At 36.7% G+C, this 23,439-nt stretch overlaps 1 protein-coding gene across 1 annotated transcript in view; it reads left to right on the top strand.

Annotated features, from left to right (window-relative positions):
* Nucleotides 1-23,439, top strand: part of Ubr1 (ubiquitin protein ligase E3 component n-recognin 1) — a 130,173-nt gene that overhangs the window by 67,011 nt on the left and 39,723 nt on the right. The window contains exons 22-30 of the mRNA XM_059261226.1: nt 2,299-2,351; nt 3,458-3,560; nt 5,162-5,210; nt 5,576-5,730; nt 8,635-8,734; nt 9,704-9,813; nt 11,442-11,528; nt 14,404-14,585; nt 21,612-21,817. Coding sequence (XP_059117209.1) covers nt 2,299-2,351; nt 3,458-3,560; nt 5,162-5,210; nt 5,576-5,730; nt 8,635-8,734; nt 9,704-9,813; nt 11,442-11,528; nt 14,404-14,585; nt 21,612-21,817 — 1,045 coding nt within the window. The remainder of the gene's footprint in view (nt 1-2,298; nt 2,352-3,457; nt 3,561-5,161; nt 5,211-5,575; nt 5,731-8,634; nt 8,735-9,703; nt 9,814-11,441; nt 11,529-14,403; nt 14,586-21,611; nt 21,818-23,439) is intronic.

Here is a 23,439-nt window from a genome sequence, read left to right as displayed (position 1 = left end):
TCAGGCTTTGCTGTTTTGCCGTGTCTCTCAGAACAAGCCTTGCCCAGTGTCTAGAATCCTTTAGTGAGAAGCCTGAAGGACAGCAGAGGAAGCATATCATTGTGCTCTCTAAATAGAGATGGGTAAGGTAAAATTTGTGCTCTACCCCACAGTGGTATTTATGCTTTAGCATGCATAGATATTGGTACAATATTGTCCTAAAATTACGATTCTTATCATTTTTTCCTCTTCTGAGATTTGAGTATAAATTAGAACAATGATTATTTTATCTAAGTTTTTGTTTGTGTATGTGTGAGTGGAAGTGAAATTATGCACATCCCGCGACACCCATGTGGATATCATGCCGCCTGCATGAGCTCTCTGGTGATTCTTCTGCTGCCTCTCGTCTTACCATGGGAATGCTGGGATTAGATTTGTGTGCTGCCTCTCGTCTTACCATGGGAATGCTGGGATTAGATTTGTGAGCCACTGCATGTGATTTTTCTGTGGGTTCTAAGGCTTGGATATCATTTATATCAGGAGAGCATGGCAAAGCATTTTTATCCACAGAGCTACCTCCACAGTTCTAGAAAAGTGATCCTTAATAAAGAACTAAACTTACCTGTGTTGTCAACACTTTCATACATACAATAGGGATATGCTTTCACTAAATATTTTCTTCCTCTCCACCTCAAATAATTTGCAATTTTTTTCAAGTTTCATTGTAAACTGGTTGTCAAACTGTAGCTATTTGGCATGTTACTTTTGTGATTTTTGTATATCCATTTACTAATTTCATGATTAATGCCTTTTAAATATCAAATTACAGTTTTCCTTAGTGTGTTTTAAGCAGTAATATGTGTACAATAATAGTTTTTTAAGTAATTTCCCCCTAAATACTATTAAAATAAAATATTCAAAAATTTGAAAAAGTATCTATTACACCTAAAGTAATTTCACATATGACTGGTGTTACATATATACCATACTTAGAAGCAAAATGCTCTAGGGCATCCTTTGACTTTGCTGCTTACTCTCGAGTAAATTGTTTTTAAAAGGAGGTTAAATAGATGTGTCGGCATATGTTTTAGTATAATCCCAATTACATGGGCAGGTAAGGCAGAGGACCATTTATTCCCAGGCAGTTAGGGCCAGCCTGAACAACATAGTGAGACTCCATCTCTTTAAATAGGTAAATAAAATAAATGTTAAAATTTTGTTTGCATTTGTGTGTGTGTGTGTGTGTGTGTGTGTGTGTGTGTGTGTTACAGTACTCGTGTGCCATCTGCAGAGATAAGAGGACAACTTGGAGGGAGCAATTCTCTCCTTTCACTATGCAGGTCCCAGGGATTAAACTCAATTCATCAGACTTGACAGGAGGTTCCTTTACCCACTGAGCCATCTTGCCACCCAAAATAAACTTTGAAAAAGAGGTTAAATAGCTTAATTTTTAAAGACCATAGGAAGCTATAAATTTAATGTAGTGGCTTAACTAGGTCCTTATCATTGTACATGACTTCATAAAAATACTAGGGTTTTTTTTTTGTTTTTATTTTTTTGAGGAAAAGTTGGTGCTTAATTAGCAGAAAATTATCAGAGCTGCACATCTGGGCATTTGCACAGATGTTTTGCCATATGTTTCTGGTTGGAGGCTATTCATTCTGTTTACTTTGGTTTCAAGGATTAGTAAAGCATGGGCATGTACCTAAATGTTGTTTATGAATATACTATATAAAGCTTTTAAACATGAGTATATAGCTGAGTGATAAGAGTACTTACTATAAGGCCCTGGGTTAAATTAAAAAAAGAAAGAAAGAAAGAAAGAAAAACAAACAAACAAAAAAGAAGAGAGGAGGATGGGAGCTAAAGATTTTGTGCATGTGTATGTGTGTATGTGTGTGTGTGTGAGAAGGCAAACTGAGAGAGCTATTTATGTGTAAGATTATATACCTTAAGAAATCAGTTTCCTATAACAAATTGGCTCCATATATAGTTTTAATAAATATTGCAATTAAACTTTTAATTTATTGTATATAAAGTACTTCAGAGATAGAAGTTGAAAATGTATTTCAGTTCACAGTAAGAGGAAAATTCGCTGGGTGGTGGTGGTGCACTAGCTTAATCCCAGCACTTGGGGAGGCAAAGCCAGGCAGATCTCTGTGAGTTTGAGGCCATCCTGGTCTACAGAGCGAGATCCAGGACAGGCACCAAAACTACACAGAGAAACCCTGTCTCGAAAAACCCAAAAATAGAAAGGAAAAAAAAAAAAGGAAAATTCGTTACTTGAAAGTAACAATGTCAAAAATGTCATTTCAACAGGAAAATAACGAAACTGGCTTAGAGAATGTCATAAACAAAGTGGCCACATTTAAGTAAGTGTTTAATATTTATGCTTATTCTGAGAGATAGGCTGGTCCTTACTTTTATGCTCTGATACTTTGTAGAACATCTGGATTTTTTCTGTAGAACTCACAGGAGTGAGAATGCAAGCAGAGTAGAGGGATGAGAATAAGGGATGCACTAGGCACTAATTATGTTTAATTTTGAAATAGTTAATGTGTTTATTGATGAAATGAGCTGCTTTGGTAAGTAAATGAGAAATTTGTCTAGTGATATTATTAGGTGATTTAGACAGTAAACTAAGACTATCTGATAACCCTTCCCCAATAATTTGAAGCTATGACATTGTTTTATAAATTTTTATTTTATGTATTAGTCTTAGATTTTTCTCCAACAGAGTTAACGGTATTCTATAATCCTTTCACTCTTTGTGGTGTGTAAAGTGAAAATGGTAAGGGGATTAATTCTTGACATTTGGAAAACTGATACTAATAATGTATTTTGAGTTGTGATGGTATTATGTTTAGAGCAATGCTACTAGTTTTCAATAACTTGTAAAATAGTATGTGGCTTTTTTTTCTCCATTAGTAGTGGTTAATGATATTTTTAACTTAAGAATTGGACAGAAACACAAAGATGCTAAATGTTCATAAGCAAATGTGGTCTATTCTTTTAGCCTTGGTGCTTTTCCTACTACCGTGCTCGATAAAGGATTCCACACTATTGTTGTAACAGTTTGCTCTTTATGATTTGTCTCTCTCTACCATTTGAGATTTGATCCTAAATCATATAATGTACTGTAGTTTATCAGCACCTCTAAACCCAAGGCTATAGAAAAGAAGTATGGAAAGCTAAGGAGGGCACACTATCAGGTCCACTAGCAGATAGCAAACTTTCCCAGATTTGGTTGAATTTCATATCTATTGAGTACGGTGTCACTGTTGTCAGGACTTTATATTCAGTGTATGCTTTTTGAATTATCATAGCAACTAAAGCGATCATTTCTGATATATCATTTTTTAGGAATCTTGAATTTTAGATTAGATTTTAGATTCTTACTTTCTGTTTTTTTTTTTCAATATTGTGAAAACAAAACAAAACAAAGCCTGCTGTTTGTCTGTATTTTCTGTTGCTTTAGGAAACCAGGTGTATCAGGCCATGGAGTGTATGAACTGAAAGATGAATCACTGAAAGACTTCAATACGTACTTTTACCATTACTCTAAAACACAGCATAGCAAGGTAGGAAAAATATCCTTTTCCGTAAATAACCCTGAAGTCTTGTATGTTTTTCTGAATCTACAGAAAAGTAGTTTCATGATGGCTTTTGGTAGTAGAGGGTGTTAACTCATCCACGAAAATCAGCAATCTAGTGTGTAGACAATATTTAGATTTTCTTGACTACACCAAAAATGTTCTTTATAGTTGTTACAGGAGAAGATGGTTCAATGACGCGTCTTTCCTTTCACAGTCATACACCTCACTTGTTTATTTAGGATAATCCTCTCTCTGTCTCTCTGTCTCTCTTTCTCTCTGTCTCTCTCCCTGTCTCTCTCTGTCTCTGTCTCTCTGTGTCTCTGTCTCTCTCTCTCTGTCTTTCTCTCTCGTCTTTCACAGCAGTGACTATTCTGCAGAACATCAGTACATAGTTTCTGTTGGTCCTAGAAGGATAAGTGATCACTTGGTTTAGGTGATGGCTGATTTTGTTGACATTTACTTAAGTTGAATAATTTACGAAACCAGGGAAAGAGAAAGATGGCTGCTACCAGCACTGTCTTGCTTGTTTGCTGCCATTGTGGGAAATGCTTTGCTCTGCCGTGCCTTCCTCTCCATGATCATCTGAAGCCTGGCATGAGCTGAGTGAGATGCTGCTGTCCTTTAAGTCACGCTGACTGGTACTTTCTCACAGCAGTGGAGTTAAACACAGATGCTTTCATTTAATAAAATAAATAAATTATGAATAAAGATAATAGTTACTGTCATGTGAGTCCTTGTACAGAGTACACGTTTTTCTGACTAAAACAACAAGGTCTAAGTTTTTGGGTTTTTTTTAAGGTTTTTTTTTTTTGTTTTGTTTTGTTTTGTTTTTGTTTTTGTTTTTGTTTTTTTGAGACAGGGTTTCTCTGTGTAGCTTTACGCCTTTCCTGGAACTCGCTTTGGAGACCAGGCTGGCCTCGAACTCACAGAGATCCACCTGCCTCTGCCTCCCGAGTGCTGGGATTAAAGGCGTGCGCCACCATCGCCCGGCTTTTTTTAAGTTTTTATTCCATTTATTTATTAGGGTGTGGGTGTCCATGTGGCAGTCAAAGGACAACATGCAGAAGTCTGTTTACTCCTATCACTTGGGTCCCAGGAATTGAGACCCACATCTTACTTAGTGGCAGGCACCCTTTACTGGCTGAGCCATCTCAGCACTTGGGGCAGGGGCTAAGTTCTTAATGAGAATCATACCTCACCCATCTTACAGTAAGCAACCTTTCCTAAGACAATTATTTGGTTTCTAGTCAGGGTAATATTTTGAATATATTTTAAATTAGTATATAAAGTATTTTAGTAAATAGGTCTTTCTATTTATTTTCTTTTTTTTTTAAAGATTTATTTATTTATTATATATACAGCATGTATGTCTGCAGGCCAGAAGAGGGCACCAAATCTCATTACAGATGGTTGTGAGCCACCATGTGGTTGCTGGGAATTGAACTCAGGACCTCTGGAAGAGCAGTCAGTGCTCTTAACCTCTGAGCCATCTCTCCAGCCCTCTATTTATTTTCAAACAGTATTCCATTTGCTTTGTGCTTGCTAAGCAATGTATGTAATGATAGTTGTTGCTTTTTCCTTAATAGGCTGAACATATGCAGAAGAAAAGGAGAAAACAAGAAAATAAAGATGAAGGTAAAATTGAGATTCTGAACTGACACATTTTCACTATTTTCTGTGTGTGTTTTATTTTGTTTTGCTGATTTGAGGGGGCAACTAAAGGAAATATAAAGAGCTTTGTATTTACATAGTAATATGTGGCCATCATGAATGACAGTGTTTTAAATTGTTAGCAAGTACAATTTATTTTGAGAGACTAGTATAGCAGTTTACATTTCCTTTGACAGTGATATTTACAGTGCTTTAAAGCAGAAAGAAATCACATGTTATTTTGCATTTAAACTATTAATTTTCATATTTGCGATTATGTATGTTAGGGTAGTTCAGATAAAAATGTACCTGTTTGTCTCTTTTCCTCATTTATTCTGCTTCCCTAACAGCATTGCCACCGCCACCTCCTCCTGAGTTCTGTCCTGCTTTCAGCAAAGTAATCAACCTTCTCAACTGTGATGTTATGATGTACATTCTCAGGACCATATTTGAGCGGGCAGTAGACACAGATTCTAATTTGTGGACAGAAGGGATGCTCCAAATGGTATGTTTACCTGCAGTGTTTTCTTTTGAGTTCTTGTGGAATCTAAAAAACAATCCCCGGATTAATATCAATCAGAACCATATTAGAAACACATGATACTCAGGAATCATTAAAATGGTTTAACTGTGGCCCAAGTTTCTTTGTTGATACATTCTCATGTTTTTAGCATCCCTACCCTTGGGAACTATTTATGTTTTAAAAAGACTCAAAAAAAAAAAAAAAAAAGAAAAAGAAAAGAAAAGAAAAATATTGGGTCTGGAATCATAGGATAGGGATAGCCAGGAAGTGAGAATTAAGACCGGGAAGGATTTATCAAGCCTAGGTGGTTTTGGAAAGGCTTGAACAAACATCTGAACATGGAGAATCCCACTGCGGGGCCGCCAGGGTCAAATCTGCATGTGCCCTAGGGGTTCCACCTTTGCCTGTTCACCACCTGTCCATCTTTTCTTCTGGTCCCTGGCCCTTCCCCCAGATGTTCCCCAGCTTTCTCTCCAGGTGGGCCTTCTTATTCTGTGACACAGCTAGGGTGTCAGGGAGGCCAACCCTTAGGTCGTTGTCCTTCCCCTGCTCCTGTGAAGTCTCTGGCTTCTGGGATGGTAAGCCTAGGAATGATGATTGTTGTTTTAAGTTCAGCACAGTGGCTATACCTTAAGCCACTGCTATTTCCGCCAGCAGTCGCAACCCCACAGTTCTTGGCCTGCTTCCCCAGCAGCAGCAGCCAGGCCACTCAGGCCACAGCCTGCTGGGAATCCTGCTCCCACAGCCACTGTCTCTGTCGCTGCCACTAAAGGTAGCTTTAACTAAATCTCTATCTTTCTATTTATCAATAAGACTCCATATTCAAAGGCTTTGTAAAAACCTGCTAGCTCAGAGAGGCCGAGTCGCAGTTAGCTAACTTTCCCTCCTTGCTGGCATTTCTGAAAGACTAGTGCTCCTGCTCTGCCAAACCAAAAAAGGCTGGGCCACTCCAAACCCCACCCTGCTACTTCCTGTGTCTCTCTATCTCTCCCGGACGCCCTCTGATGCTCTATGATTACGTTCTGTCAACTAGTTGCTAACGCAGCCTCCTGACCCCAGGGTTAATTTTGTTTAATTAACACAAATGCAAACTCAGGGCTCACAGTGTGATCGAATATCCCCCAACAGATGATGGACAAGAAAATGCAGAAGAAAATGAAGAAAGCTCATAAAAAGATACACAGACAGTACAAGCATAGAAGGCAGGGCCTGGACCCCTCTCTTCCCAAGTCCCCCCAGTTCTGCTCTTTCATCAAACTTAAGCAGCTGTGTTGTGCTAGGGGAAATTAACCTTCCACTCCCTGCCCTTTACTGTGTCCTCTGCAAAGTTGCTGGGAAGTAGAATCCATTTCGTTGATGAGTTCTTTTGGAACATGGTCTATTCCTATGCTATCTTAGGTACTATTCTCCAACTTTGTTCAAATAAAATAAAGCTCCTCCTGAGTTAAGGGGAAAAAAAAGAAGTCTGCTCATGTTAGTGACAAGTCCATATCCAATTGCATCATGCATTTTTTTCTTCTTTTTTAAAATTTTTTAATTTAATTTTTTAATTTTCCAGGCAGAGTTTTCTTGTGTCACCCTGACTATCCTGGAACTCTGTAGACCAGGCTGCGAACTCAGAGATCTGCCTGCCTCTGCCTCCCTAAAGGCATGTATCACCAATGCCTGGAGCATTTTATAGGCATATGTTTATTTATTTTGTTTGATTTGGTGCTGGTGGTGCTGGGGAATGAACCCAGGACTATGAACATGCTAGACAAGACCTCTACCACTAAGCCACACTTGCAACTCTTTTTGTTTGTTTGTTTTTTGAAACAGGGTCACATACTGTAGCACAGGGTGGACTGAGCTCCTTATGCATGCCTAGGCTAGCTTTAAACTTGTGGCAATCCTCCTGCCTCAGCATCCTAAGGACTAAAATTATGTTTATGAGCCATCATACCTGGCTTCTTGGAACCGCTAATTAATAAATTACTTAATCCTGCTACTTTATGGTAACTATAATTATGTATTTATTTAATACCATCCTTATCCCCTGTTGGTTATTATTGGTCCGTAGGCTCATGCTCTATTTGTATCTCAATACTTGTTACAGTGTTAAATATTTGCAGTACTATATTCAGTATTGTAGAGCTTTATTTGAACTCTAGTTAAAATTTTCCTACTTAGGAGATAAACACTGTTAATGTTTTGTATTTCTGGAAGCTATACCAACATAAGCACATAAAGATCTTTGTCATTCTTGATTGCATGCATATCTCATTATGTATTATACTATCATGCATTTAACTTCTCTTATTAATAGACATTGGGGATGGATTGGGGGTTTTGTTATAACAAAGAACATTAAGATGAACATTTTTTATGGTTAGTTTGCTTCCTTACTTGTGATAGGTTCTGTTTATGTTGCTCAGGCTGGTCTTGATTTGATCCCTCACCCTCAGCCTTCCAAGTACATGAAATTACAGATGTGCACTACACCTGGTTTACAGTGAACATCCTTGTACAAATATCTGTATACATAAATGCGTGTATTTGCTATACCAATTCTGAGTACACAGTCTGTTGCTTTACATTTTTTTTTAATGTGAAACTAGTTCATTTTCCCTCTTCCCCATTGCAATAGTGAGTGACTGCTTTCTAACACTTTTGCAAGCTGTGTAGTTTTTACTAAACTTCAAATTTCTATCCCTTTTTAAGTGATAGTTAAGCTATGTCTCCTTAATTTGGGGCATTTTTGGAGTGTTCATGACTTCTCTTTCTGTTGAGTATTTGTTTATAAGTCTTGTCATTTTTGCTTACTGTTTTCTTCCTCTGTGGGTTATGTATATTAGTACCTCCACTTAAAGAAGAAGCTCTTCAGAGACCCTTGTTTTCCTCCTTCAGGCATTCCACATACTGGCACTGGGCTTGCTGGAGGAGAAGCAACAGCTTCAGAAAGCTCCTGAAGAAGAAGTGACGTTCGATTTCTACCATAAGGCCTCAAGTATGCGAAGGCATCATTTCCCAACAAACTTCTAGCTTATTGCCAGTTTGTAATTGAAAGTGTGGACCTTAAACATTTTTATCTGTTAATCCTTAAAATTTAGAAAGCCCTTAAGTGATTTATTTGCCTAGCATGTTTATAATATTTTCCAGTATACTAAGTTGTAAAAATTCCCTACTGCAGCTGTTTTTACTGTATGTGTGGTTGTAGTATGTCAGGAGTGAAGTGTGTCTGACTAAAAATGTTGCTTTCTTAATCTTGAAGACTAGGATAGGGTTAGATTAAAATGCTATTACGCTAAGATAGTTTTGTTCAAAGTGCATTCCTGAAACATTGATTATAAAACCAATACTTTAAGTAATCACTTTTGTAGTACCTTTGTAGATTATTGAAAATACTATTAGCCTTCTTTATATATGAATATAACATGTCTCACGTCGGTATTTCTGCAGTTGTTCTCATATGTGCTTTGTGTAGATAGTGAGCAGAGAGGAAAGGCAGGAGCAGACTCTTAAGAATAGCTCTTAGCAGTACAAATGTGTGATGTAGAGGGAGGCTTAAAATAATGTGAGTTTTTCTCATGCTCTTGTTTAATTTAGTACTTAATTTTTCATGTAATTGCAGATTCTTCTTTTAAAAAATTAAATGTTGGGTGGTGGTAGCACACGCCTTTAATCCCAGCACTCAAGAGGCAGAGGCAGGTGGATCTCTGAGTTCAAGGCCAGCATGGTATACATAGGGAGTTCCAGGACAGCCAGGGTTACACAGAGAAACCCTATCTGAAAAAACATAAATAAATAAATAAATAAATAAATAAATAAATAAATAAATAAATAAAAATTAAGGTAGTGAAGGGACTGGTTGGCAAACCTCAATTATCATGTGAATGATAGGCACTAAGAGTTATAATTAGTATAAAAATTAGGAAGATAATTTTCTTTTAATATACTTTTTTGTATTTTAAAAAAGGATTGGGAAGTTCAGCCATGAATGCTCAGAATATACAAATGCTTTTGGAAAAACTCAAAGGAATTCCCCAATTAGAAGGCCAGAAGGACATGATTACATGGATACTCCAGGTATGTTACAAAAGTAAACTGGTTTAATACAGTTATGTGTTGCTTGATGACAAGACCACATTTTGATAAATGCATCATTATGCTATGCATCCTTACTTGAATACCATAGAATATACTAATGCACATCTAAATAGTTTGTTACTTGATGTGGCCTTGATACAGTCAATAAATTCAATAAAAAAATACAAGATGGTAAAACTTTGCATACTGTTTTATTTTTGTAAGTAGAAAGAGCATACTCAAATTATAATGAAAAGAATAGTGTAGAACCTGAAACTAGAGATCAGTGGTAGAATGTGTGTTTAACATGTGTGAGTCCTTGATTCAACCCCGAGAACCATAAATAAATAAAAATTCCCAGTACGATACAGTGAGCACATAGAAAGTATATATAAGTAACATTATGCAGACTGAGCAGGTTATATTTAAGAATACACACACATACACACACACACACATATGTATGTTGCAACAATTAGTGCAAAAAAGAGGCCATGAATTTAAAAAAGAGCAAGGAAGGGATATTTAGGAAGGTTGGGAGATGGGAAAGGAGAAACAATTTAATTATAATTTCAAAAATAAAAAAGTTCAAAAAGTGACCATCATTTATTATCATTATCGAATATTATTCACTATATATAATTTTGTAATTCCATGCTATATGTGACCATATATAAAAATCTTCTATTTGCTGATAAAATTCAGCCACTGTGTTTTCTTTCCATTTGTAAAGCCATTTACTATCAATTATCACAACTGTGTGTTTTTTATGCTAGTAATTCATCTTTTTTCTGTTTCTGTGGAGTTGCTTTTAATAATGAAAGATATCTTCAAATATGTCATTATCAGTTGCATGGATTTGAGTACTTACAATGTGCCATGCTGAATTCAAGACCCCAAGCAGCACAAAGAGCTTGCTTTCATGGTGCATACACCATAGTTGAAGTACAGATAATTTTAAAACAATCATCAAAGTAATCCAGTAGAATGAGAGAAGGTTCCCTTGAATAATAAGAGAAGGTCTTTGTCAGAAGATGAAGTTAGAGCGGAGACATGGATCATTCTAGAGCCAATATTCTAAGACTCTAAGAGTATTTCGGGAAGAGGACACTGCAGTGCAAGTGTTCGGAAGTGGGAAGAGCAAGCCCAGTATGACTGTAACTGTGAAAGGAGGCAGTGAGGTCAGAGGGGTAGCCAGAGGCTAGATTGTGTCCACTTCACAGATCAGAATAAAGTGGTATATTTTCATTTTGAGGACATGAATAACAATGTTACTTTAAACTGGGTTTGGTGGTATGCTATGGAATCCCATTATTTAGAAGACTAAGTTAGAAAAATCACTTGAGCCCAGGAGTTAGAGTTCCCATTAAAATTTACAAATAAATCTGTGCTGCACCCTCTCACCCCAGACAAACAGAGAGTCAGACTTAATTAACTCAGCTGATGGCTCCCTAACTAACAAACAGTACTGTTTGTCACAGCCAGGGTCACTTTTTAAGTTTTGTTTTTCTAGGACATATCTAAGTAGCTTAACTCAAAGACACTTAGAGACAAGATAGTTGAATCAGATTAGTGACTTGTCTTTTTGGTCAGTCTAACCAAACTTAATATTTCAACTATTTTCACAGATGTTTGACACCGTGAAGCGATTAAGAGAGAAATCTTCTTTAGTTGTGGCTACCACTTCAGGTTTGGAGTCCATTAAGAGTGATGAGGTAACAGCACTCTAACAATGTTACATTCATCTCTGTCTTTGAATAAGAACTCACTTTCCTTCTTTAGGGGAGCTGTTGGTGAAATATGTGAGTTCTGTCCATTTTTATTCCTATGCTTCTGTACTGCATTTAACATATACTGAGTAGGGTGTATATATCTTACAAAATTAGAGGAACTTGATGCCCAATGGGACTCTGTTAGAAATAGAGTGAGTTCCAGGACAGTCTCTAAAGCTACACAAATAAGCCCTGTCTTGAAAAACCAAACAAACAAACAAAAAAAAACAAAAAAAAAAAAAAAGAAAGAAAGAAAGAAATACCCTATTAATTAATTTTAAAAATACTTTCATGTCTAAAATTAGAAAGTATAATGGTATATCTTAGATTCAGTGAAATTAGACAACGTGTATGTCATGGTTTTCCATGTTTTGAATCATATTTTGCTAATATTGAATTAATTAGCTAATATTTAATTATCAGAATATTCTTTTTTGTTTTTATTTTGTCTTGTTTTGTTTTTTGATATAGCCCTGGCTGTTCTGTAACTCTATGTAAACCAGACTGGCTTCAAACTCACAGAGATCCATCTGTCTCTGTCTCCCAAGTGCTGGAATTAAAGGCATGTACCTCCACATCCATCTTAATTGTTATAATTTTTTTTTTTTTTTTTTTTTTTTTTTTTTTTTTTTTTTGGTTTTTTTCGAGACAGGGTTTCTCTGTGTAGTTTTGTGCCTTTCCTGGAACTCACTTGGTAGTCTAGGCTGGCCTCGAACTCACAGAGATCCACCTGGCTCTGCCTCCCGAGTGCTGGGATTAAAGGTGTGCGCCACCACCGCCCGGCTTGTTATAATTTTCTTACTTGAGGTTATTAACTATTTTTCCTAAAAGAAAATGCACTATACGTAAGTTAGTATATGGTAGAGCATTTGCCTAACATGTGAGAAGGCCTGGGTGAAATCTTCAGTACTTATACTGGGTTAAATCTTTAGTACTTATAGTAGGTCTCTAAGTTATTTTTATCTTCTGGTTTTAATTTTAGTAGTTCATATGGGAGTAGAAATTCAGCCATTTCTCCTAGATTGTCTAGCTTTTTGGCATATAAGTTTTCAAATTATTCTCTAATGTTCTGGATTTCATTGAGTCTGTTGTACAACATCCTTTCATTCTAAATTTGTCTTCACATTCTTTCTTTATGTCACATTGGCTAAGGATTTAATAATATTTACTTTTTTAAAGAACCAACTCTTTCTTTAGTTGATTTTATGTATTGTTCATTTAGTCTGTTTCATTAATTTCTTACCTAATTTTTAAATGTCTTCCTGTCTCCTGGGTTTTGGATTGGATTAGTATCTGGATTTGGTATTAGATTGCTATTGTTTTTGTAGAGCCTTGAAGTACATCATTAGATTGTTTATTTAAGATCTCACAGGTTTTTGTTTTTTTATATGAGAATTTATAGCAATAAATTTTGTTATTAGGGCTGCCTTGACTATGCCAAAAGGTTCTGGAAGATTGTATTCTCATTTTCATTTAACTCTAAGAATTTTAAATTTTCTTCTCTGGTTTCTTTAACGGCCTACTATTAATTCAAAAATCTAGGGGTTGGGGATTTAGCTCAGTGGTAGAGCACTTGCCTAGTAAGCGCAAGGCCCTTGGTTTGGTCCTCAGCTCTAAAAAAAAAAAAAAAAAAAAAGACAAAAACATGTATTTCAGGGCAGGAGAGATGGCTCAGCAGTTAAGAGCACAGGCTGCTCTTCTAGATGACCCGGGTTCAATTCCCAGCATTCACATGGCAGGCAGCTCACAACTGTCTGTAACTACAGTTCCAGGGGATATGACAACCTCACACAGACATACATGTAGGCAAAACACCAATGTACATACAAATAAATCATTTAAAAAAAATGTATTGCTCGCTGGGCAGCGGTGGTGCACGCCTTTAATCCCAGCCACTTGGGAGGCAGAGCCAAGTGGATCTCTGTGAGTTCGAGGCCAGCCTGGTCTACAGAGCAAGATCCAGGACAGCCATCAAAACTACACAGAGAAACCCTGTCTCGAAAAACCCCCTCCAAAAAAAAAAAAGTATGGTTGAGTTTATAAGTATTTTGTAGTTTTTGTACCTTTTCTTGTTCATCTCTACTTTTATTCCATTGTGGTCTGATATGAGGAATTTATTCTGCTGAGCATTGGTGGTGCATGCACCATCCATCCTAGCACTGGGATGAGGCAGAAGCAGGTGGATCTCTGTGAGTTCTAGGCCAGCCTCATCTATAGAGAGAGGTCTAGGACAGCCAGAGCTACACAGAGAAACTCTATCTTGAAAAACAAAACAACAACAACTACAAAAAAAAAAAGAATTTATTTGTTTTTTTAAAAATATATTTATTAAGTACTGATTTGTGGCTTATAATGTGATCAGTTTTGGAGACAGTTCCATATGCCACTGAGAAGAGTGAATATCCCCTATCTGTCAGGTGTGTGTTCTGTGTCCACTGCCTGATGGTGTGTTGTAGCTCTGAGGTTTCTTATTTTTATTCTGGAAGACCGATTTAAATATGAGAGTTGGGTATTGAAGCCCCCCACTATTTATTGCTGTATCAGGACCCATAAAATCTTTTATGCCTTCTAGTGTTAGTTTTATGAAATTAGGGGCTCTTATATTTGATGCATAAGTGTTTATAATTGCTAAATCTTCTTGATGGATTGTTCTTTTATTAATATATAGTAGCCCTCTTTATCTTTCCTAATTACTTTTTATTTGAAGTCTGCCTTATCAGATATGCTAACTGCTATATCAAATGGGGAATATTCATTCTGAATATTAATTTTTAACAGGAGCTCTTATCTAGTTTTGGTGTTACTTAATATTATTCAGATTACTCATGATAAAGAAAAAGCGGAACGCAAGAGAAAAGCGGAAGCTGCTAGGCTACACCGCCAGAAGATCATGGCCCAGATGTCTGCCTTACAGAAAAACTTCATCGAAACTCACAAACTCATGTATGACAGTACATCAGAAATGTCAGGGAAGGAAGACTCCATCATGGAGGAAGAGAGGTAAAACAAAACATTCTTCTGCAATCATGTTTTCCTAAAGATATTACAATGGTAACAGCAAAAATAGAAACCAACCCATTATTTTCTATGCATTGGTATTATTAGATACACATTTATATATTACTTTATATATTCCATATTACTACAGACTGAAAATAAATCTACCACCTGATAGAAGTGATTTATACTGGTTTTTCTTTTGTTTGCTTGTTTGGGACAGGGTCATCCTATCTAGTCCATGGTGGTGTTCACTTTGCAGCAGTTCTGCCTCAGCCTCCCCAGTGCTGACAGGACAAGCATGACCTACCACACCAGCATTTTTTTTTCTTTATACTTAGTTTTTAAAAAACTTTTTTTCAGATTTATTTTTATTTTATGTGTATGGTTGTTTTGCCTGCATATATGTTTGTACATGTGTGTGCCTGATGCCCACAGAAGCCAGAGAGGGCACCAGCTCCCCTGCAACTGGGATTATAGTTGGTTGTGAGTTGCCATGTTGGAGTCAGGAATTGAACCTGGGTCCTCTGGAAAAGCAGCCAGTGGTTTTCACTGCTGAGCCATCTCTCCAGCCCCCATATATTTAGTTCTATAGCTTGCTTTGTCCGTATTTTTTATGTTAGCACATGTAGATCTATGCTGTAGATTTTACATCATTCTTTTTCTTTGAATTTCAAGTTTTTAATTGTATTCATTTTTACTGCATACATTTTAAGATGTACAACATGGTTTTTTTTGGGGGGAGCTGCTATTGTTTTTTGTTTTATTGTGTGTGCATATGGAAGTCGGAGGACAACTTGTAGTAGCCATTTCACTCCTTGAATCCTGTGGGTACCAGGGATTAACTCAGGTCATCAGACTTGGTGGCAAGCACTTTCCTTGCTGAACCATCTTGCTAGCTATAGTGGTGTTTTCATATACATAGAAATACTGAAATAATTATTTCATCAAGCAGCTACTTCATGTACTTCATATAGCAGGCTTTTTCTATAGGCTACCAGCCTATAAATAATGACATGGAGACTTACTAATTATGAAAGTTCAGCCTTAGCTTAGGCGTGTTTCACTAGCTCTTATAACTTAAATTAACCCACATTTTAAAGTCTATGTTCTTTTACATGACTTGATTACCTTTACTCTGTACTGCCCATCCTGCTTCCTCTGTGTCTGACTGGCGACTCTGCCTTTCTTCTCTCCCCTGCCCTCCCGCCCCAGACCTTTCTGTCCCTAGAACTCCCACCTAACCTCTTGCTGCCTAGCTATTGGCCATTCAGCTCTTTATTAAACCAATCACAGTGACATATCTTCACACAGTGTAAAGGAATATTCTGTAACATTTCCCCTTTTTTGTCTAAATAAAAAGGAAAGGTTTTAACTCTTAACATAATAAAACTATAAACAATAAGAACAATTCTGAGATAAGAATTACATTCACAATGTCCAGTCCATTTGTATTTGGCAAATTCAGAGAAAATACTCTATTATCTATCCTCTCTTGATGAGTCCAAAGTTTTGTACCTAATTTACTTTTTACCATGACTAAGGAAAACTGTAACTATATGTTTTCAACCCTATCAAAGATCTAAGAAGGATATAATATTACCCGAGTAAACAGGAAGTGCAGAGCAAGCAACTTCCAAAGCTATGAGAAATTACAGAAGCAGCTGGCTGCATGCACAGTTACCCAAGGTTCCTCTGCAGTGTTGGGGTATCCATCTTTGGCCTACAGGCCTAGAATATCTGACAGACTTTTTTGTAAAGTAGGAATTTTGAAGAACTCCTGTCCCCACCTTGTCTTGGCAAAGTTTGGCAGTCTTACTCCTTTTTGTCCTGTTGTCCAGTTTGTACAGCATACTGCCAGCAGTCGAGGCAAGGGCAATTTCTTGCCCAAATGGCTAGCTTTGGCTCAATGAAAGCAATCTCCATAAAGAGGTTCTTTGGTACCTGTCATCCTTTTGTGAAGTAGATTGGTGCTGCCAGGAGCAGATGTGTCTCACTGTCATGAAAGCCTTATGTTATTAAAACATTTTAAATGCCATATTCTGTAGGTCTCAAAAGTGTTTGAAGATCACTTATCTATCTAAAATATATTTCTGTATGACCTTGAAAACATACCTAACATGACTATAAGTTTGATTATTATAGATGACTATTAACCTTTCTTTTTTTTTATATTATCCTAAATAGCTTCCAAGGATTTTCAAATGCATAGGTACAATACCTTAAACAAGTGTAGAAACATATATACAGTATAACTAAAATAACCTTAAATTTGTATCAATATACAAAAATCCATACTAATGTAAAATATTTGAGACTAGTGGTTATTCAAAAGTAGACTCAACAATCCACCCTTTTATCCCACCATTTCTATAATAGATCCTCCTTTTTTCCCTTCAGAAAGAGATCCCTGAATCTAAACTCCTTTTTCTGATTTTTTTTCCTGACCATGACCAATACTAACTTGTAATCAATCCCCCTAAATGATGACAAACATCCATAACCCATCAAATGACCAAAAACTACCCACCCCACCTCTTGGGAATGTAGGCATCATGTTCTCTAGATTGCTTCCTGATGTCTGGGGGCAATAGCATCACTGGGGGACCCTGAAAAAATTGAGATAATGGTCAAGTCCGAGATAAACTAGCCATAGCATTTGTCCAGTCTCTGTGCAATGGGAAAACGCAAGGCTTATCTGTAGTCCTGACTAGAGTAGTGTGTGAGGCTGGACTATCTCAGCCAGGAGCCTTGAAGCTGTTCTGGATATAGAACTTTGAGGAAACTGCAGCAGAGACACTCTGAGAGGCTGGATCACCTGGTCACCCATGTTCATTGGTGCCTGGTCCCCTTGCTCTGAAAACACACAAACTTTCAAAGGTAACATACATATCTGTACAAGTATGAACTATGCATTGTACACAAGCCAGCCAAAGATGATTTTTGTTTGCTTGTTTTATGTTTGAGCAGGTAAAATATATGTCATCTGTCTTGTAGTTTTTCTAGGTTTATTTCTTTATGTCTGTAGCCAGGATTTTCAGGGGATCTTCCCTGATCAAACTTGATCTCTATCAATCTTGAATGAATCCACAGCCTTTCATTTTCTGTGAAAACAAAAGCATAATCTGCGGGACCCCTGACAGAGGGGATAGGATCTATTCCTAGTGCATGAACTGGCTTTTTGGAGCCCAGTGCCTTTGGTGGGACACCTTGTACAGCCTTGATGCAGTGGGGAGGGGCTTGGACCTGCCTCAGATGAATGTGCCAGGCTTTGCCCATACCTTTTTGGAGGATGAGATGGGGGGGTAAGGCTGGAGGTGGAGAGCAGGAGGAGGAATGGGGGGGATCTGTGTTGGTTATGTAGAATGAGTAAAAAATTTCTTAATTAAAAAAAATTAGCTAAAAAAAACCAAAAGCATAATCTCCTCCCCAAAGCAATACATTTTCTGACTTCCATTTTAAAGTTAAGGCATTCCTAAAGTATCTAGGCTGGTTTAATTCAGAAGTCCCTTCCACAATCTAGTGTGTCTCAGCAGCTGTCATTTTCTGTTCATTAGTATTAAAACAAATTAAAATTAACAACGTACCATATAAGGTTCAAACTCACTGTGTTATATTTTCCATCCTTATGTGGCTGTTTTTATAATGACTGTCTATACCTGTTTTCTTTTCTTTCTTTAGCATCTAAGCACATTTTTAAACATACTGTACCTTCTTAGAGGTTTTCTGTTTCTGGACATGGCTTTACTAAGCATTTGCAATGTTCTCTGACCATGTGAGACAAATCTTAATCTGCCATTTCAGCTGCTGTGTGGCTCAGCTTTGTGCATGGCGCTGGCTGCTGGCTGCTGGCTGTGGGCAGCAGCTGCTAGCCATGCCATCAAGCACCAGCCTGTCTGAGAGACTGCAGGACTAGGAAGATACATCCGGCTCCTTGTCCAGAACTTTTCTTAGCTTTCTCAGGCCCTGTGCTGATATATGTGGCCGGACATTGGGTGCTGTGTGTAGCAGGCTTTTTCTTTGGGCTTCTAGCTTACAAATAATGACATGGAGACTTATTATTAATTATGAAAGCTTGGCCTTAGCTTAGGCTTGTTTCACTAACTCTTATAACTTAAATTAACCCATATTTTAAAATCTACGTTCTTTTACATGGCTTGGTTACCATTACTCTGTACTGCCCATCCTGCTTCCTCCATTTCTGGCTGGTGACTCCGTCTTTCTTCTTCCCTGAGACCTCTCTCCCCAGAAGTCCTGCCTAACATCTTCCTGCCTAGCTATTGGCCATTCAACTCTTTATTAAACCAATCACAGTGACACATCTTCACAAGTCTAAAGGAATATTCTACAACAACTTCATGTAGTTATTGTTTTCAATAAGAGGACCCGAAACAGCTATAATCTTTGTGCTATCCATAACATCTGTAGGTTTGCTCCTTCTGTATGCCTGTAAATATGTGCCCTTTGACTTTCATCCCCTCATTTCTTTTTTAAATAAATTCTTTGACAGTTTCATACATGTATATCATTCATTCTGATCATAGTCATCCTTCCTCCTTCCTTTATCCTTCTTTTACTCTTTATGAATGTACAGTCTGCCATGGTGTGGTTATACATATTTTATCTGCTTTGTAAGGTTTAAGATGCTTCCTTTTCCCCTCATTAGTTTGTCAGAGAATTCTCACATGTACTTCCTTCTGTCGTTGTGCCGGTAGTTCTCCCACGGCAGAATTGAACAAATATTTTAATTTAATTAACTTATTTATTTTTGAGATAGTGTCTCACTATGTAGCCTTGGCTGTCCTGGAAGTCACTCTGTAGACCAGACTGACCTCCTACTCACAGAGATCTACCTGCTTCTGCCTGGGATTAAAGGTGTACACCACCACACCTGGCTAGGTTAAAATTTTAGCAGATGCTTCATATTGTCTTTCCAGGTGACTCTGTCAGTTTTGACTCCTCCTAGTGTATGAACATGGTTCATTCCCACCACATAAAATGTATGGGATAGGAGTGAAGCTCAGTGGTAGAGTGCTGGCTCAGCATACATGAGGCCCTAAATTCAATCCCTAGGACCGTACACTACAAAGGAAACATTGTCTGGTTGCTAGTTAGTGCAAGGATGAACTCTCATAACGTTTACTGACTTTTTACATTTCGTCTTCTGCCAAATGCCTGTTACTATCTTTTGCCTATTTTTGTGGAGGCCTTTGCTCCTTTTTGTCTTCCTGATTTATAATCTTTAAACATTATTTCCCATATTTTCTCCTTCTTTCTTTAACATTATAAGGGTTTGCCATAAAAGTTCTCAATGAAGCCAGGCATCATGGTGCATGCTTGTAATCCCAACACTTGAGAGGCAGAGGCAGGGCTGCCATAAGTGCAGGGCTGCTCTGAATGCCATAGTGGGTTTCCTATCAATCTGAGCTACATAGTGAAACCCCATGAAACTCTCAACAAAGAAAAAAACGTCAAAAGCAAAAGACATTTCCAGTGTTGACGAAGGCAGATTTCTTAATCTCTTAAATTTTAATTTTTTTGTCTTAATGCCTTTTTTATTTACTATTTTAATTATAGTTATATTTTCTTGTTGAAAATCAAATGGTTGAGGTAAATCTAAAGTTCCTTTGGGTACTTGACCAAATCCTTTCGGCCTTCTGTGGTTATACGTTTTATATGCATAACCTTGCATTCAAGAGGTTAAAAGAAAGATTGAAAGTTCAAGGCTAGTTTGAGCTACAGTGGGTTGGAGACTAGCCTGAGCTACACGTTTTGTCCCAAAAACCAAAAAAGCTTTATGTATATATATCAGAATTTTTTGTTATACTATTTCATGCGAATATATGTAGTCACAAAATTATGTGATTTTATCTTATTCTGCTTTTTGTTTTGTTTGCTTCAATGATATGTACTTAGTATATCTCTAAGGATATCGGGCTACATGTTACTACTGTTGAGCAGTACCCTTTAAAAACTCTGTAATCTTTTATATTATGTTAATTCACTTACACTGATGAACATTTGAGTTATTTATAGTTCACTGAGTGATGAATCATATTTTAGGGAGCTTCTTGTATAATTTTGCAGGCCTCTGAGGTCAGGTTACCTGTGTTAGTTATATCTTGGTCTTACTACTTACTAATGATGAGTTCCTAGGTCTGTCTCTTAGTATCTCTAGGCCTCAGTTTCTCCCTCTGGGAAAATGGAGGTAATTATAGTACTTACCTCATACATTTATTATAAGAATTAAGTGAAAAAAATATAAAATATGTGAAACAGCATAACAATCAAACCATTATAAATAGTTGTTTTTATTTGTATTGTATTATCAAGTATATCTGTAAATCCTAAAGATTGCTACATTATTAAAATTTATTAAGATTTAAACGTTTGTAGTTTTATTAGCTACTAAAATAGAATTAGAAGCCTAACTGTCTAATGAGAGGGATTGGATAAAACTATTATGGTACAGTAACAAGAGTAGCACCAGGCAGCTATTTCAAGTGTTTCTGAGTAAATCCTAATTCATGACAAAATAACAAAGGTATAAATGAGTAAGGCAACATTTAAGTGAATAAATCTCTCTCTATAACATGATGTTGTTTGTACAAAATGTGTATTATAAATAGAAAACAAACTAGGAAGAAATAAACAAGGTAACTAGTGGTTACATTGTCAATGCAATGCTTTTTATTCTCTTAATATTTTTCTATATTTTATAGAATTTCTTTGATATCTGTACTACATGTTTATTAAAAAAAGAAATGGCCCCACTTTTGTTGATATAGTAAATTAAATAGAATCATAATATACATACTATTCTGTGATGTATTTCTTTGTGCACTTAGAACAAACTGAATTTTCTAGTTAGAAAATTAACTACTTAAAGCCAGAAAATTCAGAGTGGATTTTTAAAGGTAATATTGATAAATATAATTTTTATTTTTATTTACTTACTTAAAAAATCTACTAAAATGTAAAGACAATGTAAAAACATATGTCCTCATTTCTGGTTGTTTCTTTTGGTAGCACTTCAGCCGTCAGTGACCACTCTAGAATTGCTTTGGGTCCTAAACGGGGTCCAGCTGTTACTGAAAAGGAGGTGCTGACGTGTATCCTCTGCCAAGAAGAACAAGAGGTGAAACTAGAAAACAATGCCATGGTATTATCAGCCTGTGTCCAGAAATCCACCGCCTTAACCCAACACAGGGGGAAACCCATAGACCTCTCAGGGGGTATGTATCGCTTGCTTAATCTAATTTCAGCCATTTCTTTTCCTGCCTAATTCTATGTGATTAGAATAAAAATAAACATTGAAAGAGGTTTAGCAGTGAGGTTGTATGTAAGTCCTGTTTGGTTAGATCACATATTCATATGTGAAATAGATTAGGTTCTTACATGCCACATTGACTACTTGGCTTTTTTATTAGTTTTTATTTTTGTTAGTTCTTGGTCGCATTGCTCAATCCATCTATTTTTGGCTTTATTTTTATCTTGCTGAACCATTTGAAAGTAGATTGCAGGCCTCATAACACTTCATCTCTAGGTATTTCTGAATGCATTTCCCAAAACTGAGGAGTCTATTATACACACACACACACACACACACACACACACACACACATACACACATATAATCTTTATTTCTATAACTATTCTAAAAATGTCTTCAGTGGGGAGGCATATTTTTAAAATAAAGAGCTAAACATATTTGATGAAGTTTTTTTTTACTGGGCATGGTGGCTCATGCCTGTAATCCCAGCACATGGAGAACTTAGGCAGGAAGATTGCCATTAGATGGAGTTGAGCCTGGCCTACATAGTGAGTTCAAGACCAGCCCAAGCTACACATTGAGACAGTGTCTCAAAAACAAAGCAAAATAAAAGTTTGTTTTAGTTGTTTTAATATAGACTATTCTCTTGCCCCTTTTTTCATGATAATAACTGTTTTGATGAATGCAGACTAATAATCTTATCCAATGTCTCACAGTGTGAATTTATCTTTCTGTCTTATGATTAGATTGATATTAAACATTTACTTTATAAAATTTTAATTAGGTAACACATCATACTTATCAGAAGTTAGCTGCTTTGTTTTTTAAATTCCCTTGAAGTAATGATGAGGATAATAAACTAACATTTATTAGTATTTACCATGTTCCAGTCACTGATTATATCCTGTATTTGCTTACTTAATCCTCACAACAACCTTGAGCATTAGATACCATCTTATAAATGAAGGAACTGAGGCAGAGGCCTTAACTGGCCTCAGGCCATGAGTAGTGCAATGATATCATAATTTGAAGTCCCTGCTTTAGGGTTTTTTTTTTTTTAAAACCCTCTCTTAAAATTACAGTGAAGGGCACTTGCTGCTCTTGCAGAGGACCTGGGTCTCCATGATGGCTCCCAACTATCTGCAACTCTAGTTGCAGAGGATCCAGTGCCCTCTTCTGGCTTTCTTGGGAACCAGGCACACACATGGTGCACAGACACACATGCAGGCAAACACTCATATAAAAATAAATCTTCCTTATAAGTTGTCATGTATTCAAGTTATTCTTTAAAATTACTAAGGCACATTTGTTCTTGAAGCAGAGAAAAGCAATATAATCACCAATATAATGCAGCTTAAACCTATTACTGTTCAGAATTACAGTGTGAATGAATATAGAGTTGTTAATCCATACAGATTTCAGAATCTGTATTCTGAAATTGTGATGGCCTTGCTGCCTTCCACCTTTTTTCTTACAATTTGGAAAATATGTACTGCTGTCGTTGTTATACTTAGACCCTCTTAAGAAATAAAGCTTTGTGATCAGAACTTTAGATCTGAAAACTTTTTCCTCCACTCCCACCTC

Source organism: Peromyscus eremicus, chromosome 4, assembly GCF_949786415.1.
Source record: "Peromyscus eremicus chromosome 4, PerEre_H2_v1, whole genome shotgun sequence".
Classification (NCBI taxonomy): domain Eukaryota; kingdom Metazoa; phylum Chordata; class Mammalia; order Rodentia; family Cricetidae; genus Peromyscus; species Peromyscus eremicus.
The sequence above is the reverse complement of the archived record's forward strand: the minus strand, read 5'-3'. Positions and strand labels throughout refer to the sequence as shown.